Raw genomic sequence first — 21,243 nt, forward strand, 5'->3', positions numbered from 1 at the left:
ACCAAGGTTTAATTATGTAGGTGGAAACTGAATTTTCATCTCTTCCAGTAGATAACAGTATCAATGCTGATAAATATGAATGTTCCCCGTGATGGTGGTAAATAGAGGAAGTAGTTTTTGTACGACTCTCCTGCTCTTGTCTCTCACTGTGGGTCTCTGGCACAGTAATACACTGCAGTGTCTGCAGTCTGCAGACTGTTCATCTGAAGATAGAGTTTACTGCTGGAGTCATCTCTGGAGATGGTGAATCTGCCCTGGACTGACGAGGAGTAATAGATATAAGAACTGGATGGGTAAATATAAGCAATCCACTCCAGTCCTTTTCCAGGAGCCTGTCTGACCCAAGCCATCCAGTAGCTGCTGAATGTGAACCCAGAGGCTGAACAGGTCAGTCTGTGGGATTCTCCAGGCCTTTTAACCACTGGTTCAGATTGTGTCAGAGTCTGACCATCAACACCTGAAGAGACAGAAAAGAAAACCATCAGATGTGACACTTTCAGAACACTTTTTAGAGTAAAGATGAGTGATGATCATCACCTGCCCAGCAGACAGTAAAAAGCAGCAGTCCTGTCCTATAGTCCATCATGTTCAACTGTGTGTCCACTGTTCTCTGTCGTCCTCTCTGCTCTCACATAAGTAGAGGAGGAACACATCAGAGATTTACATTGACTCCACCTCAGAGAAAATCTGAGAAACAAGTCACTTTCTTTACACAAACACCAACATTTGAACTATTTTTTCTGATACTGCTCTCTTTTCATGAGAAGTTTTGTATTTCAATGATTTTTGTTGTCAGGTTAAATTGTGCTGCGGGTATCGCTGTTGTAAGTCAGAACGTATTAAGATGGTGCCGGATAGTGCCAAAAGTTTTCCGGAAGAAGGAGACAAACTTGATTTCACACTGAGGGAAGGACTTGTGCAAACTCAGTTGTGTCCGAGTTATAGAATGGACATTAAAAGGAAGCACTCACTCTGTCCAGTAGATGGCGGTAATGCAGCACTTAACAATTTCATAACTGCCATAAAACCCACCAGAAGAAGATTATGTTATTTCACTGTTTTGTAAAACAGATTAGTGATGTAGGTTTGAAGTTTTGAAGTCAATATTTTCCATTTTATATAGTTTGAACTTAATGCTGTGTGTAAAGGAGGTCAGTCTAGTACTGAGTTGTTGAGATGCTTGATCAAGGAGTGACCTGACTGACACGCTTTTCCTTAGTTTGCACTCAACCTTTACAAATGACTGACAGCCACACCGGGTTGTGGTTAGAACAGTTCATTGATCCAAACATGCAACAATGTGAATTAAAGTCCATCACTGAGCCAAACAAACTTCCCCAAACTCACAGTAACAGCAAACCTCACGTTCAGAAACCTTCCTGGATCACACACCTGACTTAGAGTCTTTCTAATATGCATACCTGAGCAGAAGTCTTACAGTGACACCCACAGTCAACATAAAGCAGTACAGTAAGTGGTAGTACAAGAGACCCCCACTTTTAGCTCTTACACTATGCCTGCAATTGGTGTGAATGTTTTTCTTTTTTTTGTGTTAAACATGCTTTTGGGTGCAATTTATTTATCTCAACACAATCATGGAGTCATGCTGAGTTTCTTTGTTGTTGTTTTTTCAAATCAAGAAAATTGTATTTTCAGAAAAATACTTTCCATGTCTTGCTAACTGTTTAACTGCCAGCTGAATTGATATGAACTTTATTCATGAACCGTTAGCAGCATAGTCATGGTTGATATCGTGATAAATATCAACGTGTGTAACTTATGAATAAGTTACAACCTATGAGCGATTTTAACGTTTTGTGTTATAGAAGCAGAACATTTTTTAAGCTTTTGTGTTCCTCCTGTTTCTACTCGTTGTCCAGTGAGTGCAGCTGTGGTCGTGTAGAAAGCCTAACGCTGCAGATTTGCATTGACACTCTGGATTCTGACAGTTTTGTTTCAGTGTTCGCAGATGTTTGAGCACAAAGACATTTAGAGAAACTCCCACAGCCTTTAGTGGAAACCAGCTGCAGAGGAACTGAAACCTGTTTGACTAAATGCAAAAACTTCATCAGAGTGCTTTGCCTAAATGAATTTAGATCAATGAGAACAGAAGATCTGAATGTCAACCTTAAATAACTGACACTGACAGCACTCTAGTGGTTTTATAACAAAAAAATAAACTTGTTTTACTTGCATCATAGTAAATAAGCCCCATCCATTCAAGAGCTTTCCCTGCAGGCTGTCTGATCCAGTGCATCCCATAAGTGCTCATGATGGATAGGCCGGATCTTTGTAACATAGCAATAAGTAAGGTCTTTTACCTGCTCTTTTGTAATGTTAACAGACAATGAGTAAGGTATTTTACCTGCTTCTTGTAAAGTGTCTCGAGATAACACTTGTTATGAGTTGACGCTATACAAATAAAAGTTGATTGATAAAGTTGATTGATACTGACTAAAATCGAAACCTGATCCCCGGCAGGAAAGACTGAGGCTTTCCTGAGGCTTTTTCAACACTGAAGTGGAGGTAATGGACTCCAGAGCCTGACTGTTAAAACCTGCAGAGGAACAAAAAGGAGAATGGAGGAATAAAGCCAAAACATTAAATGTATGCACATCGTATCAGAGCTTCGGCAAGACGCAACTTACAGGGCAGACAGATCACCGTCAGCAGGACAGACAGTTTGTCCATCGTCTTCAGACTAAAGATGTCAACTCAGCAGCTTCTAAGACACAAAGTGGACAGTCAGTCAGAGAGAGACGATAGAAGTAGATCCTCTGATTTGCATTTGCATTTTGTAAGGATGGGGGGGCTGATCAGTGTTAAACTTAGATACAAATTAAAAAAAACACTTCAGGCCTTTGCATCAGACCAGCCCCTTTTTAAGAACAACAGCTGCACCAGAGCATGAAATGATGACAGTACAGTGTCATCAATACTCACTATGAATTGACTGTTTTTTATAGGCAATTATTGCATTTGATTGCTATAAATCTATAAATTGCTAAATAACCTATCTTTGATCTGCAGCAGGAACCTTCTCACAGTTTGGCAACAACCACCGTGTAACCCCGCCAAGAAATCACCTCCTGAAAAACCCCTCTCAAAATGTAAGGTCTCAAAAGGTTTTATGTTGCAGGACTCTTGCAATGCATTACATCAATATAAATAAATCTTTTATTCCATCCCCATACTGCAACTCTTACGATACCCCTGTTAAGCGTCACCATAAAACTGTAACCGATTCAATACAGCGTCTGTCTCTGTGTGTGTCTGAAGCATTAGAGAATTAGCGAGGGTAATTCAGGTGAAATGCATCTCTCAGTAACATTTCCACTTTACACGGTGAACTCGACCTGGCTGTATGTGCGGTACGTGTGTGCACAGGATGTTATGTAAAAAGATAGAAAATGTTATTTCATTGCATTATCATGGGATGTCCTGTAATCTACATCCTGTTTACATTCATTCACACAGAATAAATTCACGGATTGTCAAATCAAATGCTCGTGTGCTCTTTATTATTGTACATACATGGGCCTCTCATGCAACGCAGCCTGTAACTCAGATTAAAATGTCAGCGTTGCATGCCGACCGAGAATCTTCTTAAAATGCACAGAACCTTTAATTCTGCCGATGCATACGTACGAGGTTATGTAATATGTTGGTGACGTATTTTCTGTATGAAAACAGAGTAAACAAGACTTCTAAGTGCTGCATTCATTTATTGACGAGTGATAAACTTCATACAAACATCACTTATTGAACCCGTTTGTATGAATGTCAAAATATACAAACTTCTAGCTGTTCTACTCTATTTAAGCCACATATTCAAACTGATTTCTAATGCATAAAGATTCATATTCTTTACAGTAGATTCTCACCGAGGAGATAAGCAGATTCAGTCAATTCTTTTAAATCTCTTCTTAAAACGTACTTTTATAGAGTTGCTTTTATGTGAGCATATCCTCTTTACAGTTTTAATCTTCTTTTACTTCTTAATGTTGTCTTATCTCTTATTATTCTTTTAAAGCTTTAGCCAATTTCCTTCTGTTGCGGTTATGCACCTCTTATTCCCTTTTAATGTTTGTACCGTCTCTTTATTTATTCTTTTTTCTCATGTTACTGTTTCATTTCCCTTAACCGCTCTTATGGTTCTCACTTTGTTTATTTTTTAATCTTACAAACTTTGTCTATTCATATTTTTTATAATTATTACTATTATTCTGATCATTTATTTACTTGTTTTTATTTCATTTATTGCTTTTACATTTTTATAGCTGTCATATAGTTTTATTTACTTTTAGCTCTTTTATTTTCTTACATCTTTTTAAATCTTTGGTCCTCTTGGTCTCAGCTCGTGTTGTTGGGTTCTTGTTTGGCCTGGGTTCTTATCATGGTTTCTTATGATGGTTCTTATAATGGTTTCTTATTAGGATGTAACGATTCACTCAACTCACGATACGATTCTCTCACGATTTATTTTACAAAATGAGACTGAAGACAAATGATGACTGAGAAAGATTCCTTTAGGGGCTCAAACCGGCTTGTCAGTGTGGTTTGGCCTTTAATGTTTTTTTCTCTCAACAAGGGGAGGTGATTGGGACTCCTCATTGTGGTGTGGATTAAATGCTGCATCATGTTGGTTGTGCTATTTGTGTAGTTCTTGTAATATCTGCACACAGTTTTTGTCTCGTCTGTTATCTTCTCACCTCTTTCATTTTCGGTGCGTCCTCAATTTCTAAATCTTGCTCTACAGCTGCTGACGCTCACCATATTATTGCGATTTATAATGACGGTTCTTGAAATGGTTTTTATAATGGTTCTTGCGATGGTCGGGTTAAATATGTTTGTTGGGTTCTTTGCTGTTGGATTGTATTTTATTGTGCTGGTTATTTTTGCGTTGTCTACATTCTTGCTGTTGTTTCTGTTCTTCTGTGTTTGGTTTAGTTTGCTTTCTTTTGTATGCTTTTTGCTGTATATCAAAGCACTTTGTAAACTTGTGAATGTATAATCCAGTGTTTAACAGTGGAACAGAAATAGTCTTTCCCATCTGTTGTATTGGGTTTTGTTTCATTTACTGATCAGACAGAAAGCTTTATCCAGGCCGTCATTTAGAGAACCAGCAGCAATGAACGGCTGAAAGGATCCCACAAACTGTAGACAATAAGCAAACAGATGAGGTTTCCTTTCTCCAAATGAAAGGACCTGAAATAAACGAGATGAGATAACATTTCTATTTTAATCTTAGTAGAAAAGTCAGCGCTCTCATCAATTCTAACTATTTTTAAATCATTGATTCTTTATGAAAAGTCTTTATAAATACATTTTTAGTAATGTTTGAGCGTACAGAAAAATGTGTACATGCACAGCATTAAGCCTATTTTTATTCCCCAGACCACAGCTGCAGAGATAATCCATAAGAGACCTCATCCCGCCTCTCAGGCATCCACAGATCCCCACTGATCAGGGTTTACTCACTCACAAGCTCGCACAGAAATAAAGAGTCCGATTGGTACGTGAACATCTAAATCAGCGTGCTTTCATTTTTATTCAAGCAAAGAAAAACACCAACACAAGCAGCCCAGGAGCTCGACGAAGACTTTCATCATGAGTGTAAAACAAGCCTGCATCTTTCTGAGAGGAGGACCGAGCAGAAAAGTAAGTCACAGAACATATTTCTTTAGTATTTCAGTTTCTTTAAGTGAAGTATGTGCAGTATACTGCTGTACTATTTTAAAATATTGTCATTCTTCTTGTTGTTATTTACGGTTATTGGGACAAAAACGATTTTAAAAAGTACCTCCTAACTGGAGTAGAAGGGCGGGGGGCAAACTTCTGTGTTGTTAGAAGGTTGAACTCTGCACATGTCATTTTTTTAAATCATTCAAATGTTATCATGGAACGGGGCTGATGATTATGGAAAATGAATGCACTGTCTATTATTATGAATGGAAGCCGGCGTGCTCACGGTGTGTCGGGTAATGTTGAGTTGATACAAGGTGCGCTGCAGAAAACACACCAGTGGAGCAGCTCACCTCGGTTTGGTAGTGGAGTCTCTGAAGCGTCGACAGGCACACTTGTGTGGGAGAGGTTAAGGTGGAAAGGAAAGAAAAAAGTGTCTAGTATATTATTGTTGATCAAACAGATAGGATGCTGGGAGATTATAAAAAAAATAAGGTTCAATGCAAGGATTTTTAAGAAGAAATATTTACACGATAGAAATCAACACAGCGGCTGGAAATCACCAAATGTAGAGAAATAGTTACCACTTGTATGCTGATCAGAAACAGCCAACTGTTGATGTTTTACCTCGTAGTCCTCGATCCCTCCTGCAGACAAATAGAGCTGCAGTAGAAATGTTCTTGTATCCAGATGTTTTTCACATTATTAAATAGGAAATCTCTTGATTCAGGAGCCTTTCAGCCCCACAGTCAGCGAGCATCACAGTGATGTGAAGGCGCTTAAGTATAACATGAAATAAAAACATTGAGAAAGTTTAAACACATTTTCTAGAATAACATATTTAACAAATATATAATTGAACAGTCAATGAGAAAAACTGAATCAATATCAGTTGTTAGATTTGTTATTCTTTGTCTTTGACTTTATTTTTATAAAGCTTGGCCTTGGACTAACTCTTTAAGCTAAAAAGAAAAAAAGGGGTAGGACTGGATACGTTTGTTTTTTTTCACTTCATCCTTTACACCGGAAGCCGGAAAGAACAGAACCGAACAGAAAGAACCCTCTGTTGTTTACTGTTTATGTAAATTTTTGTTACTTTTGAAATATGTTCAAAATAAATAAATCAAATGAAAAATGAACGCTCACTGGACTTCATATTTTCTGTTGACTTGCACTCTGAGTCGATTTATCTTCACTGTAAGATTTTTTCACTCTCAACTGCACAACTCCTTCATTGCACCTTTTGTGTTTTTATATTTTTATACTCTATTATGTAAATTTGTAATTGCTTCTTATTTTAATCTTTGCATTTAAATTCATATTCTTGCTATTTTTGCTTTGCTAATTGTTCAGCACCAAAAAACAGGGTCAAATTCCTGAATGTGTAAATATACTTGACAATAAAAGTGTTTGTGCAAATCAGTTCATTCAAGGAGTTTCCACATGTTTTTAATTAAATTAAATCATGTAAGGTACAACGATTCTAAAGCCTGAGCAAAATAATAGACATGTTACTATGAGGTTAAAATAAAAACTGCAGATGTTTGAGTATAAATGCACTAATATGTCATTTATGAATGTGTTGTTATTGTTTTGCAGAAAAGATCTCTCACACCTGACGAGATCGAAGGTAACGTTTGTTTTTGTGCTTTCAGATAGACTCTCATATTTATCTTTTTCCAGAGGTGTAACTCCCGTGTCTGTGTTCCATCTAGAGTTACGTGCGGCTTTTGTGGAGTTCGATAAAGACAAAGACGGTCTGATCAGCTGTAAGGACTTGGGTAATCTGATGAGGACGATGGGTTACATGCCGACTGAAATGGAGCTCATAGAACTGGGACAAAACATCAACATGAATCGTGAGTGGTGCCCTCTAACCAGTGCATTATCTCCAGCACTGAACTGTGGGAGGCCGTTTTTGCAGGTTTTGGGGGATTTTTTACTTCATGCATTCGATATGATACCATACACTTTATTGTCCCCTTGGGGAAATTTGACTCCCAAGTGCTGCACACGCATAGCTGCCTCCACAATAGAATCAATAAAACGAATAGAAACAAACAAAACTCCACAAGTAGACAGAAGAGCACATACCAGTGTAAAACAACATATACTGCACATTCCCCATATTGCACAACATCGGGATGAAAACATAATTTAGAGATAAGATGAGAGAATATAAGAACACATTATGCACTTGCACAACCTCTCTCTCTCTCTCTCTGGCTGTACCATTGGTTTCATAACTTATTAGTAAAATGCAAAGACAGAGCAGTTTCAGAAAAATTCCCCAGATACGCAGCTTATTTTCCTATTTCCATCCCGAAAGCAGCTGGGAACGATCACATGTTGTTTTTAAAGTTATAAAGCAGAGTTGACTGTTTGAACAGTAAGTCCCACTATTGACTGTTAACCATCTTTATGCACATTTATGAAGCCTGCCTGACACTCACACATTTTATTGTATTGCATCAACCACGGCAGTCACGCGGTGTCAGAGCTGGTTTCAGTTTGATATCACTTGTTTCATCACAGTGGGGGGACGGGTGGACTTTGAGGACTTTGTGGAACTTATGACGCCCAAGCTTCTCGCTGAAACTGCGGGGATGATTGGGCTGAAGGAGCTCAAGGAGGCGTTCAGAGAGGTGAGCTCAGCAGAGAGTCTTTGTTTTTGGTCTTTGGCACCACATGGTGGATGTTACCTGTTACTGTTAAAGCTGGTGTATCATCAGAACTAAAATGAAAACACCGTGCACTAAAGCCTTGTAATGTTTCTACAGTTTGATATTGACGGTGACGGGTCCATCACATCGGATGAGCTGAGGCATGCCATGAAGAAGTTATTAGGAGAACATACCTGCACAAAGGAAATCGACGCAGTGGTCAGAGAAGCCGATAACAACGGAGATGGAACCGTTGACTTTGAGGGTAAGATACAAATACATAAAAACACACAGCCCCCCCTCCCAAAAAAACAACCTTATGTTGTCTTTTAAGAGCCTCATATTCAGAACTGAAGTCTAAAAGTTGAGTTGGAGAAGGTTAGAATAGGTGGTTACAGCTCAAATGTGTAAAATAAAACTTAAAGAAGTGAACAGGGCCCTTTGTATTGTAGTCAGCTCATTTGTGTGGCTCACAGCACTCCACCTATGCTTATGCTGTCATGACGAGTGCGGTTATGACCCTACCAAATTCTTCTATCTCGTCGCTTCAACTCACGCAGGTTTAGTCTGAACTCGGAAAATCTGCTTTTAGCTTTTATGCTCCAAAAACGTGGAATCCTTTTGCACAAATTCCCTTTTGCACTCTTGTTTCTCTTGGACAAAGACAATAATCTCCAACCACTTCACAGCAGCGTGCATGTGTTGTCACTGAGAATCTTTTCTTGGTTTCTTTTAATTGTGCTTCTTTTTGTATCTTGACATCATTGTAAGTCACATTTCTTTTGATTTTTGCATTTTTTTCAAACACACAAAATGTAATTCGTTATTTTATCAAAGATTTGCCTGGTAGAGATACAATACTTTCAACTTAACATCAGTGCCGAAGGACAAAGTGTTGAGCTTCCAAAACATATTTTTCTCAGTTTTCCTTAAACAAGAACTAATCAGCATCCTCTCCGTTCTCTTCACAGAGTTTGTGAAAATGATGTCGCAGAAATGAGGACGACAAATCAAAGCGGGTGACTGAGACAGGAGAGAATGCATTTTGTATTGAACTGTATGCTGATGACACCTTAATAACCGGTGGTAATTGTATGTTTATTTACTGTTATTTAGGTAGCATCAGCCTGAAAATGGAAATGTGTTTTTTGTTTTTTAAAACTTTAAGTCTGTTTTGAGGGTTTGGCTCTGGACAGCCACATCTGTATGATCCAAGTTTTTGTGTATTTCTGTTCAGAAAATTAAATAAGGTTTGATGTCTGTAACTTTACCTTTAGTCTCTCGGAGTGTTCACATCTTTGTCAATCGTCATCAACTGAAGAGCTAATAAATATCTGAAGTTAGCCTTGTCTTTTTTTGCTTTTAGACTATATATCCATTCAAACGGTTAATGCCAGAGTGTGACAGTCAACAAGGCGTCTTGGTCAAGGTTGATAAAAATATATAAGGGACAAAAAATCTTCTCAGCCATCACTAAAAGCAAAATTAAGAAAAAAGCGTTTTGCACAAAAATAAACTTTCAAGAGTTTATAATAAATGTTACATAAAACACGATGGTGACCAGAGCTCTTTATGAACACCTACGACCTTAATGATGATGGTGATATTTAGGATGATTTTGATGCTGATTACAACTCTCAAGAACAGCTGTCGATGTTTTGCTCTGCCTCTGGTCACTGCCTGTGTGTCCAATCAGACTTAAAGCTGTTTGTTTGCACTTCCTGTCGTCGTCTCCTCCTATCTAGATCCTCGCTTGTGTTGTTCTTACTCTCCGATGTACACCGCTTTAGATAAAAGCGTCTCCTAAATAAATTGTAGGATTGTAGGAAGTGCATGGAAGCAAAGCACTTACTTTGTTATAATAGAGTTAAGTCGTAACAGATACTGTGCTAATGTACTTGAATACATTTTATTCTAAATAATACAGCTCTGAAAATATAAGCAGCTCCTTAAAAAAACGCAGGCTGGATCATCCATTCTTCTGCCCGTCTATTCAACAATCTGTTCATGAGCAGCAGACAGGACGGCTCTCCAGTTTAGCATTAATATCATGACTCCCAAAGAGGATGATCTCGGATGATTATGTGAAGCACAACATGTCCAACCAAAACGAATTAACACTTTGTTCAAGCATGCAGTGTGCACTTCGACCAGACAGCATGCACTGAATTATAACTTGAGTGTATTGGAAAATGCATTTTCATTTAGATTCCTTTGATGGGATTGTCTCAAATCTAAATCTGATCTGTTTTGGAGTACAATCATTGGACTGTGCATACTGTAAAAGGCATGCCTTATCAAATACAGCTTAACTATACTTAGATTAATAAAATACCATATAGATCAAGCAGATTAATACAGAGGCCCTGGCGGACAAGTATCCCCACATTTTATCTTTACCCGTTTTCCTGAGATTACGAGGGAGTTTCAGTTGTTTCTCGAGCTCGCCACTCATTTAGATAATTTTCTCTGGATAAGAACGCTGGTCTTCATGTTAAAATTCAGCCATTTTCTGAAGATTTCAACTAATTAATCTCGTTACATCCAGATAACAACGCTGGTTTTCCTGTTCTAACAAGTTTGATTCTTGAGAACTTGAGAAAGCAGCTGAATGTCTTCGTTATGAAGAAGAAGATATACTTTATTAACCCTGCGAGAGGAAATTGTTGAACATGCTACACACACAGAGGCTGAAACACACACGCATGCACAAACAGGATCCTATGGACATTCACTGATCGAGAGATGTCAGAGTGAGGGGGAATCCCACAGTGAGCGCTCCTGAGCTGGTGGGGGGGTTCGGTGCCTTGCTCAAGGACACCTCTGCAGTGCTCAGGAAGTGAACTGGCCCCTCTCCAGCAACCAGAACAATTTCCATATTTGGTCCACACCGGGACTTGAACCGGTTCCAGACCCAAGTCCCTACAGACTGAGCTACTGTCTCCCATGGGGAAACCAGTGATCTTATCCCGAGATAATAAGATGAATAAATTAGATCGCTGAGTTAAATAAAATGTAATGATCTATGTCTGCTTAGGGCTTAATCCAATTCTCATCAAATATGAGTGATACGTCTAAAAATTTGATTGCAAACAATAACAATCAGATTTATATTTTAACCACTCTGTTCATTTGACGTCTGTCTCTTAGTGAATGTAATCCCTCTGTTGATAAAGCTGTTGCATAATAAAAAGCCAACATGGAGATTGCAGAATGAGACAATGAGCTATTTCTATGTGCTGTTCATAATAATCGGAGAGGCTCTAACCTAAAGTCAAGAGCGTCGGGGAAACACGTGAATGAGACTTTCCAGGATATGCAACTCTCCAACCGAACAAAGATGATAGCTCCCTGAACCGAAGCTGAGACTGTTTTTATTGATGCACAGAATAAAAACATAAAATGACTTCTCTTGGACTACTGCAACAGTCTCATCTACGGTTCATCGTCCAAAACACTCAGGAAACTACAATATATACAGAACTCCACTGCTCGCCTTCTCGCAAACTCCCGCACCCGTGACCACATCATCTCTTCCGTCCTTCATAACCTCCAATGGCTCCCCATCCCCCAGCGTATCCACTTCAAACTTATCACCTTTAAAGCACTCTATAACCTGGCTATATAACCTTACCTGTCTGAGCTCCTCCACCGGCACACTCCCACCCGCACTCTCAGGTCTGCTGACACAAACCTCCTGCCCCCCCCCCCCCCCCCCCCCCCCCGCAGGACCAATCATCGGTCCTGGGGGGGGGCAGGGCCTTCTCCATTGCAGCTCCCACTCTCTGGAACTCACTCCCAAAAACCATCAGAGACTCCCTCTTACTCATTACCTTCAATGAAATCCCTAAAAACTCACCGAACCACTAACAGACTCTGTTCTCATCCTCCTTCTCTCAGATTCTTTCTTCTTTGTTATGTTTTGTTGTTGTTCTTTGTAAAGCGTATTTGACTATTCAGAAAAACGCTACAAAAGTCTAATGCAATATTATTATTCTTTTGCAGTGGAATATAACAGGTGCAATTTTCTTCCTTGTGATGACATGGAGAAAAATTGAACAGTTGACTCTAATCTATTAATGCTCACCCACGACAGTAATACTGGAGATTTGTGTTGTCGAATTATTTGTGGAATTGGATGCAAAGCCATAGGTCATTGTACAATTCACAAGCAGAGCTCATGGATGAAACATCAAGTGTAGAACGAATCATACATCATGCAGCTACATACATACATACAACATATTAACAATCTGAGGAATAATCTGTCTCCCTGGGCTGGATTAGTTCAGTCTCTGTAATCCTTGTCATGGGACCCTCCGATGAACAGATGGAGGATAAGACGGAATCACTGCTGTAATTCTCATCAGCTGACGGACAAAAGTAACCAGAAATCACCACAGGAGCTTAATGAATCAGGAAGAGTTTTAAAATCATGTTCAGTTCATATTATTAAGTGACTTACTGTTATAAGGTTTTGAAGGTTACAAACTCCCTCCTCCCACAAACAATGATACTGGCCATTTTTTTAGCTCCATAAATAACAACATGATCACATTGATTTTTTTCTAACCTTTTACCACCAGCGCTACGGTGGCCTGCAAGGGTATCCGACCTGCAACAGCCGAAATGACTTACATCAGGAAATACGTGCAGCAACGTCAGAAACAATGTTCCTACAACAGCAAATGCAAAAGTCCAAAATTAAATTTGAAGCCCACCAATGGCGGTTTCCATGTTGGAAGAACCATCTCAATCGAATTTTGGGTCAACCCAGTAACGGGCATAGAGGTGGAGCTGAGGCGGGCCTTAAGCCTCCCAACAAACGGCTACAAGGTGCCCTTGCAGTCATATCAGTCACACCTCTAAATATGCATAACTCCTTCCTTCATAAAATCAAAACGTGTCATGTCATCCTCGTACAGTGTGTAAACTCCTACAGTGTGTGCCGATAAAGACATGAACTACTCGGACAAAAAATGTTTTTTGTGGCAGTCTGTAAACATGTTTATTTCTGATGTAAAAATGGGGTTTTATTACGGGTGTGTATGGGACTTCCTTGGCTTTTGCCTCCAGTGGAAACTCAAGGAACTGCACTTTTTTTGCACTTCTTTATTGGATTCTTTTTTGTCAACAACAGAGGTTGCCAATTGCGTAAAATACAGAAAATGCTGTAAAACCACTGCTAATACAATTAAAGACAAACATGTTCACATATTTAATTTTTATTTATAGATACAAACGTAAAGTTATACAGTACATACAGGATACGAATACAAAGAGAATGAATCACCACAGTGTGCAAAGGTTTATAAAAGTTCGGCATCCATTTAACAACAAAAATAAATAAATGAAATCATCATGAATATGATTTTTAAATTTTTTCACAGTTTTTTTGGTTAAGCTGAAGGTAATCTATATACCTTTCAAAATAAAACAACCCGCTGAGACTTTGTCCACGACTTCCTGAAGCTTAAGAGCACATGCAAGTCCAGTAATCAGGACGAGGAGGTTCAACATGCAGAGAGCATTCACTAGCAGAGTATATGATGTGAAGATAAGATTTACAACACCAGATCTGCTTCTCTTGATATTTGTGTGCTTTCAAATGATGTCAGTTTGTTGTTTCAAGCCAAATTAGTATTGTCTGCAGCAGTGATACTCAACCCAAGGCTCTCGAGCCACATGTGGCTAATTTGGGACTAGTTGTGGCTCTTTTAGGTTGTACTTGGAGAAAAAAATCCAAAGTAATTGTTTAAAAAAAGGAAACATTGTCAGCAGAAATTATTCTTTGCAAGTCATGTCACTGTGTTTCCCCTCACATATTTTAGGAAAGAAAGAGGTTTTTTGATTGTGGCTCTTGCAGAAATATTTTTTGGTCAATGTGGCTCTTGTCTAACAAGGCTGAGTACCACTGGTCTATGGCATCTTTACTTGTGTGGCACTTCCTGGTGCAGGCCAAAAATCCAGTCACACCTCGAGGGCGGGGCTAATGGCTTTGGGTAATTCTTAGGTCAGATTCACACAGTGATTCATCGACTGGAATAAGATGCATGACCCACAACGAGCAGGGCGAGAGTAAGGCACCCCTACGTGTTGTGTTTGAGATACTCAGGAGCAAATTCAGCAGTCAGGGCTGAACATGAAGTCCAAAGCTTGTCTCTCTGCTGCGGCCACGTTTGGATGCCAGAGGTCTACGCTGAAAATGACCCGAGGTCCAGCATCTGACGGCCCTGAGGGGAAAAAAAGGTGCAATTATAAGTCAAACAAAATATGTCAAGAATTTAGATCATACTGTGTGGAACAATTCTCTAGAAAATATATTCAAAACAATGACATTGAGAAGTAAATATAGCATCTTTTTGGTAAAGAGTCCAAAACTTTCTACGGCTTTGCACCCAGAAATGATGCATACAATCTTATATTTTTATTTTTTTAATGGTAAATGGACTCGAGCTTGTATTGCGCTTTTCTAGTCTTCTGACTCTTCAAAGCGCTTTCACACCGCATGTTGAAGCAGCGGGAGCAATTCGGGGTTAAGTGTCTTGCCAGAGGACACATCGAACATGTTGCTGCAGGAGCTGGGGATCGAACCCCCGACCTTCCGATTGAGAGACGGCCGACTCCACCAACTGAGCCACAGCCACATTGTTGAAAATGAAAATTCAAAAGGGAATATATCCACTAATTGCCCAACCACTAAAAATGTGATAAATGGTCACACATTACAATGAAATTAGTATGACAAGATGAAATGTCATGATTCACCAACCCTTGTGGGAGACGGTGTGAAGGAAGGAGTCATCGACCAGGAGGCAGTGTCCCTCTGACCAGCACTGAGGCTCTCCTCCCACCACCAGCTCACACGAGGGTGGAGTCTGCAGACCTACAAACAAGATGTGTGTTTGAACAGTTTGGCACAAAAACACTCATCTAAGAAGAGCATGGACTTCATCCCTGTGTGTGTTTGAAACAGAGGATTAAAGCCAGATGGGAGCGCCGCACAAGTGGGCTAAAGGGTAATCGAGCCTCAAACATGACCCACAGAATTTTGCATTTACAGTAATAACTGATTTCCCATTTTCGGTTTATTAAAGTACAATATTATTATGTGATATGTGCTGTAATACAACCATGTGTCCATATATTCAGTTGTGTAAATATAGTAGATCCATGTGTCTTCAGCAGAGAGCACTGAAACTTAAACCAGTATATTATGTGATAAAGAAAGGGCATGCCAAATGTATTTTGAGAGGCAATGACAAGTCTTTCTTCCAAGGTATGTTAATGTTGTCTTTTTACTCACCAAGATGACATCTCAGGCGTGTGTTGGTGGGTCCGTACGAGCTCCCCAGCGTCGCTCCGGGCCCCAGCAGCCAGAATCCAGCAGATCCCAAAGAGTTGCTGCTTATGAATGTCCGAAGAGAGAGAAGTGTGCGGTACGTGCAGGGACAGGAGCGGCAGTTTCCTGCCACGCAGACGCCGGCGCTGTACAGAGGAAACACTGCCTGACCCTGAAGGAGACAAGGAGCTGCAGTTAATATACGACCCAGGTGAGACTGATGCATTAGGGGTCGTATTCATAGAGCTGCTCCTAGTGACTCTATTCTGAGAAGATTCTTAGTCATGGTGTTTTTAAGAATTTCTCCTTAAAGTTAAGACTAGATCCTGCTAAATATAAAACACTATTCACGGAGCTTCTTAGTCCTTAAGAGGTCCCCTGAGGTGAAAAACTGTCAGCAGTAGTGAGGAGGACTTTGAAGGGGCAGCAGGAGCTCTGTGGATTTAGGATGGACGCCGTTCTCCCTGTTCACAGTTATCGTACTTTTAGATAATCTTTGGAGGAGGAAAAGTTCAATATTGTTGCTCTAATTTAATTCAGGCATTTAAGTGTTTCTCGCGCTACCCCTTTACTTTGCCTGACAGAATTCCCTTGCGTACCTTTGGTCCCAGAACGGTCCAGCCTTGTTTTTGTTCAATGCCGCGTTGATAAACCGCCTTAAATTCAGCCAAGATCGCCGAGTAGTTGGCTTCTAAGACCTCGATGTCATGTCGATGAGCATCACGGGGGAAGAAAGGAACGCTTGGGACATCGGGGAGGAAGAAGAGATGAGGCTTCTGTATGGTGGAGTGATCATTCAGTCTGATCTGAGGTAAGAAAAATGACAAAGCAGATAATTCTGAATCTGATTTCTTCATCAGCTGGAGAAACATGTCAGACCAAGTAAGGTGTTTTTCACATGGGCAGGTAGTTTAGTTCTTTTTAAAACCCACCAGCCAGCCTCAACGAATAAGTAAAAACTTAGTTAACTAGCTATCAGTTTAGTTAAACAGCTCTTACACACATAACCTCCTGCCAAAAATAGAAATCAGATTAAGGTTTTAGTGAGCATACCTGCTCACGGAGGCCTTTATGAATGCGGCCCATGCCCACCCAACTGTAGCGCTTGGCGTACTCCTGCAGAGCTGCGTACAGTTTCTTGGCCTCTGCAGAGGCCTGAGCTGGGAACAAAGCATGACTCAGCACTGGCGTGAGGTAGCCCTGTCCCTGCTCCTCGTCCTCCTCCGTTTCCATGGAAATAAAAGGAGTAATTTGATCACTCCTTGACAGCTTGGATCGTGCACTACACTTGGTCCCAGCACAGCTACCTCGACGGGACATCATGGACCGCCTGCAGCCTGACTTGAGCTTTCCAGCATGTGCGTGGCCTGGGATCGGCAGGTCTGAGCCAATCCGGTAGCAGTGCCAAAGGAAAAGCAGAAGCAGAGTCCAGAGGAGGCCGCTCAGTGAGTGCACCCCCAGCTCGACATATGGAGGCAAGGGCAGTGTGCTCATTGACCAGTGCATCCTTTAAAATACTGAAACAGAAAGAGCGAGAGGCTGTGGTTAGTACTGTGAAATAATCTGGGCTCATTTCAATAAAATACTAAATGTGTTTTTATTGTCAGTCGTTAAACAATCAGAATCAGACATTGTTTCGCTTGTCGAAGCCTCATACATCACAGCAGAGGATGGAGAGGCTCGCGTTTTTTGCTGATAAGCACAGCCTTAGTGCCATGATGCTGCTTTCAAACAGCCAACTCATTTATTTTCTTCACTTTAATCTCCTCCAGGGTCACAGGGAGCTGAGGCCAATCCCAGCATGCACAAGTGAAACATTAATGAGAGGTTACCGGTCCATCAGTGATCCACTGACTCATTGGTTTAGTTGCTGCTGACTTCATGCTGTTATGTAAGCCCTGATCTTGGACCCCTTGTTCTCCGGGCAAACTAGCTGCAGATGTAGCTGACGATTTCCTCGCATGCAATATTCCGACGTGACGTTTTCACATCTACACTCTGCAGCCATGCCTCACATTACTTCATCAACTGTGGACAAGTTTCCCTTTGCATGACGGTCTACAAAGTAATCAGGCTTGAGGTCATCCACGTCTGAAAGGTCCATACTTGTTGCTTACTTCCTCTTTGAGTGATGTTCCTCCTTCAGTCTAAATGCTGTTCATGTGTCATTAACAAAGTCAAACATAAGGAGCTGTGTAGTGAAATCTTTCCTCGTCTCCAGGAATTCTGGGCCCCGTAAAGAAACACACTGGGCGCCTCCACCACAGCCTTAGCCAACCCTGCGATACTGCTATAACCACACCTCCGTTACTCTAATGACCCATTAAAGGCTTTAAAATAAGGATGTCAATATGTTCCATACCACTTGTTTCAAAATGATACAATCTCTTCTACTTTAATGATCAAAAGATTTGAAAAAGTACCAAAGCTTGTTTTTTTTTTAAACGACATCTTTTTCATGAGATAGACGTGTAGAAGAGGAATGAAGAGGGCTGGTTAGAGTACAGTACATCGAGTACAGTAGGTGCAGGTCAGTTCAAACAACAAGAGAAAGAAGATATGCCCCGAAATTAAAAAAACAAGACATGACCCAATATTGGGTGTCTGGAACTTCTATTTTTGTTGCCTTAGCATTGACTCACGTATCAGACTGTTTGATTTTTACTAGTATTGTATTGAAGTCTAAAATTCTGGTTTCTTGTCTATACTTTAAATTACCAAAACGTTGTGTTACACCCTATAAAATTATCGCAGTTAAAATGAATTTAACTTTGTTTTGAATGCATCTTTTTGACACTTGAAATGTTTTTAAAAAAATAAAGTTCAACATGTTCCACATAAATAAATCATAAATCCAGTCAATCCTGTGTAAATGTGTCTCTGAGTCATGACTGTCTACAATGAGTGAGAAGCTCGAGTCCCGCTGGCTGTGTTGTTGTCAGAGCCGTGTTTACATGGACGGGACGGCCGGCTCCTCCCCTTGTGTATAAAAGCTGTTTTAGTCAAGAACTAGAGAGAAGAAGAAGAACATACTCACTGATTATTTGGATGTCACGTAAGTGTTTTTAGATCACGATCATTCTGTGTCAATTTGCACACAATGTGAAGCTACGTGCTAACATTATCCTGCTAACACAACAATGCAGGACACAGGTAATTGAAGCTCGAGCACAGGACAGTTTTGTCTCTGGAGGAGAGCGGGGGCTTTATTATGGAGGTGTGGCCAAACAGCAGTTTGTTTTGGTTTCATGCTGGAGCTCAAGGGTGACAGTTGTCTTATGACAATTAGGCTTAGATGCAAACAAATAAAATAAAAAATGTTTGTTATTTTCAGGCTAAATAAGGTCCCCATCCTCCACTGGGCCCCTGGGCAGTCAGTCCCCCCCTCTACTACACCCATGTTTTAAGTTACAACTGTTGTTGCTGAGAATTAGTTTTTCTTTTAATTGAAATCACACACTTTTTCTATACTCGATGTATGGATGATAGATTTCAGACAATTCTTGTTGCCACGACGCAGCTCAGCACATCATTGAATCTGACCTCAAATGAAACTTAAACCTCTCAGGACCCACTCTTATCACGGAGACAGTCATTCAACCCATATGTCCAGATCCAAGCTAGACCAAAAGTTGCATCTGGTTTCCATCTTATTCTACCTCGACGTTGATTTTATGACCACCAATAAAGGAGTAGAAGATAACAGAACAGGTTGAGTTCTGACCTGTAGGCACTTTGTCTGGAAAATGGATTTACACTCGATTTGATCAAGAAGAATGTCTGTGATAGAGGCATGTCCAGAGGGGTTGCATCCCCCCCCCACCCCTGAAATTTGATTAGCCAATCCAGTTGCTACCCTAAAATCTTTAACTGTGATCTGTAGTTTTCTTTACATTTTAGTGTATGATATTTATTTTGTGAGTACTTTGCACATGTATTTGATGAGACGGGTGATTAGAAAAGTAATGCACTCTGTCTTACTTGCAATATACTAACTGACCAATTCATGTATTTTTGCAAATTAGACAGTGTGCAAGAGTTTGCATGCAATATTTTAATTACTCTTAATTGTGAATTTCAGGCCACCCCTGCATAAGTCTCTGCCTCAGTTGCCAGCCCCCACCCAATATAGTCTGAGCACGCCCCTGGTGTGCATACAGGGAGACACCCTGACTGACTGACTTTTTACTGTTACTAAAAGCATAAATCATGCGTGCACGTCTGTGTACGTACGTGCATGTGTGCAGATGCGTTTAAGTGGGAGGGCTCTATCCTTATAGGCGTATTATCTACGTTGTCACCATCAGTTACATGCTAACTGATAATTCTGCACTCCAGAAACACGTTTTGAGTGACAGTACGGTTTAGCATCATGAACGTGTCCCATGAACTGTAGATTTGGTTTTGTTTGTTTTGCAGTTGCTTCAGCATTCATTTTGTTTCCGCTCTGCAGCAGCCGCCGCCGCAGCTCAGCATGCTCATGTTTAATGTCCGCATTCCGTGTAAGCGCAAACACCCACCCACTAAAAGAAAAACGTTTCAGTAAAAGGTCTTCGCCATGCTTTACTTTTAGTACATGCAGGCTAAACGCACACAGCACTGTCTGTTTACCTTGATCAACCGTGCGGGGTTGTTCGGACACACTTCAGCACCGTGTTGGTGGACAGCTCCTCCAGCGCCCACAGACACAATGTGGAGAATCTCCCGCGCGTCGCTGCAGTTCTCGTAAGCGGCCGCTAGAGCGCACCTGGAGCTTCAACACAAATGCCCTCACATCATAGCCGAATGCGTCAACCACACGGTAACCAGCTAGGGGCATCTCACCAGCACAAACCCCGCCGTGTTCCCGGGGCCTAAAGCAACAGGATAGAGTCCAAGCAACGGGGCGCAGGACGCAGTCTGCAGGGAAAAAGGTAAGCGGCAGGCACCTTAAGACGTTTGCTGAAATGGTTCTCGGTGTCACAGTTGTAATGACTGATGCCAAAAAAAAAAAAATCGTCCTCCGCACAAAGAGGGCCGGGGGAGGTGCGAGTGATGCTGCCTCGTTTAGCCCCATCATTTTGTCACACACCAGGATGGCAATTTCGCCGAGGAAACGCCTCGACTGAGCGTGGAGGGTCTTTTTGACACATCACCATTAGCAGGTTGACACCAGAATCAGGATCAGAGTCTACCTGCGGTCTGTTTGTTGGATTTTGGAATAGCGCATTTTCGGGCATGTTGTTGCAGATTTGGGGGAGAGGATGCAGGGGGGAGAGCCTGAATATTAAACCTTATACCGTGTGCATCGTCTACCTGCTCGCCAGTCCTACACCTGTTAAGAGAAAGACACGGTATAAGACGTAATTAAGGTTTTTGCTAGATGTCTACTGAATGCATGTTCTACAGATTGATGGAGCTGAGCTTTTACATGATCACCTCGCAATGATCCTCCAGTCCGAGTCACTGAGGCCTGTGTGATGTAAACAGATGCTCAGGAGCTGAAGTGCGAGAGAATTTTTAATGATCTGACTAATCATTCCCTCTGCGTTTCCACAACCAGCCGACACGCAT

General features: G+C 40.8%; 3 protein-coding genes and 1 gene segment (V, D, J or C); 2 read left to right on the forward strand and 2 right to left on the reverse strand.

Annotated features, from left to right (window-relative positions):
• Positions 1-27: 27 nt before the first annotated feature.
• Positions 28-2,780, reverse strand: LOC132954426 (immunoglobulin heavy variable 3-11-like). The segment is given in 4 exon segments: positions 28-506; positions 2,153-2,267; positions 2,452-2,557; positions 2,649-2,780. Coding segments are annotated over 4 exon segments (627 nt in total).
• Positions 2,781-5,434: 2,654 nt separating this feature from the next.
• cabp5b (calcium binding protein 5b) lies at positions 5,435-9,691 on the forward strand. The gene is made up of 6 exons (XM_061065262.1): positions 5,435-5,661; positions 7,285-7,315; positions 7,401-7,544; positions 8,221-8,330; positions 8,466-8,613; positions 9,320-9,691. Exons 1-6 carry the CDS (start codon positions 5,611-5,613, stop codon positions 9,346-9,348), a joined length of 513 nt encoding a protein of 170 aa, XP_060921245.1. The 5' UTR covers positions 5,435-5,610; the 3' UTR covers positions 9,349-9,691.
• A 3,866-nt stretch (positions 9,692-13,557) lies between these two features.
• Positions 13,558-20,427, reverse strand: asphd1 (aspartate beta-hydroxylase domain containing 1). Its single transcript, XM_061065913.1, has 6 exons — positions 20,302-20,427; positions 16,744-17,207; positions 16,290-16,496; positions 15,655-15,862; positions 15,121-15,234; positions 13,558-14,581 (listed from the first exon to the last, which is right to left on the reverse strand). The coding sequence occupies exons 2-6, from the start codon at positions 17,194-17,196 to the stop codon at positions 14,472-14,474; spliced, it is 1,092 nt and encodes a 363-aa protein (XP_060921896.1). The 5' UTR covers positions 17,197-17,207; positions 20,302-20,427; the 3' UTR covers positions 13,558-14,471.
• The window catches only part of sez6l2 (seizure related 6 homolog (mouse)-like 2), a 17,509-nt gene continuing 16,652 nt past the window's right edge, over positions 20,387-21,243 (forward strand). Inside the window, exon 1 of the mRNA XM_061065912.1 lies at positions 20,387-20,603. The gene's annotated coding sequence lies outside the window, so the exon portion shown is untranslated. The remainder of the gene's footprint in view (positions 20,604-21,243) is intronic.

Source organism: Labrus mixtus, chromosome 20, assembly GCF_963584025.1.
Source record: "Labrus mixtus chromosome 20, fLabMix1.1, whole genome shotgun sequence".
NCBI lineage: Eukaryota > Metazoa > Chordata > Actinopteri > Labriformes > Labridae > Labrus > Labrus mixtus.

Coding starts and splice junctions, on each gene's coding strand:
- asphd1 (XM_061065913.1), bottom strand. CDS start 17,196: ATGCACTGGTCAATGAGCACACTGCCCTTGCCTCCATATGTCGAGCTG. Junction 15,235..15,654: donor ACGCCTGAGATGTCATCTTG/GTGAGTAAAAAG, acceptor TCTTGTTTGTAG/GTCTGCAGACTCCACCCTCG. Junction 14,582..15,120: donor TCACACCGTCTCCCACAAGG/GTTGGTGAATCA, acceptor TTTTCCCCTCAG/GGCCGTCAGATGCTGGACCT.
- cabp5b (XM_061065262.1), top strand. CDS start 5,611: ATGAGTGTAAAACAAGCCTGCATCTTTCTGAGAGGAGGACCGAGCAGA. Junction 5,662..7,284: donor GAGGAGGACCGAGCAGAAAA/GTAAGTCACAGA, acceptor ATTGTTTTGCAG/AAAAGATCTCTCACACCTGA. Junction 8,331..8,465: donor TCAAGGAGGCGTTCAGAGAG/GTGAGCTCAGCA, acceptor ATGTTTCTACAG/TTTGATATTGACGGTGACGG.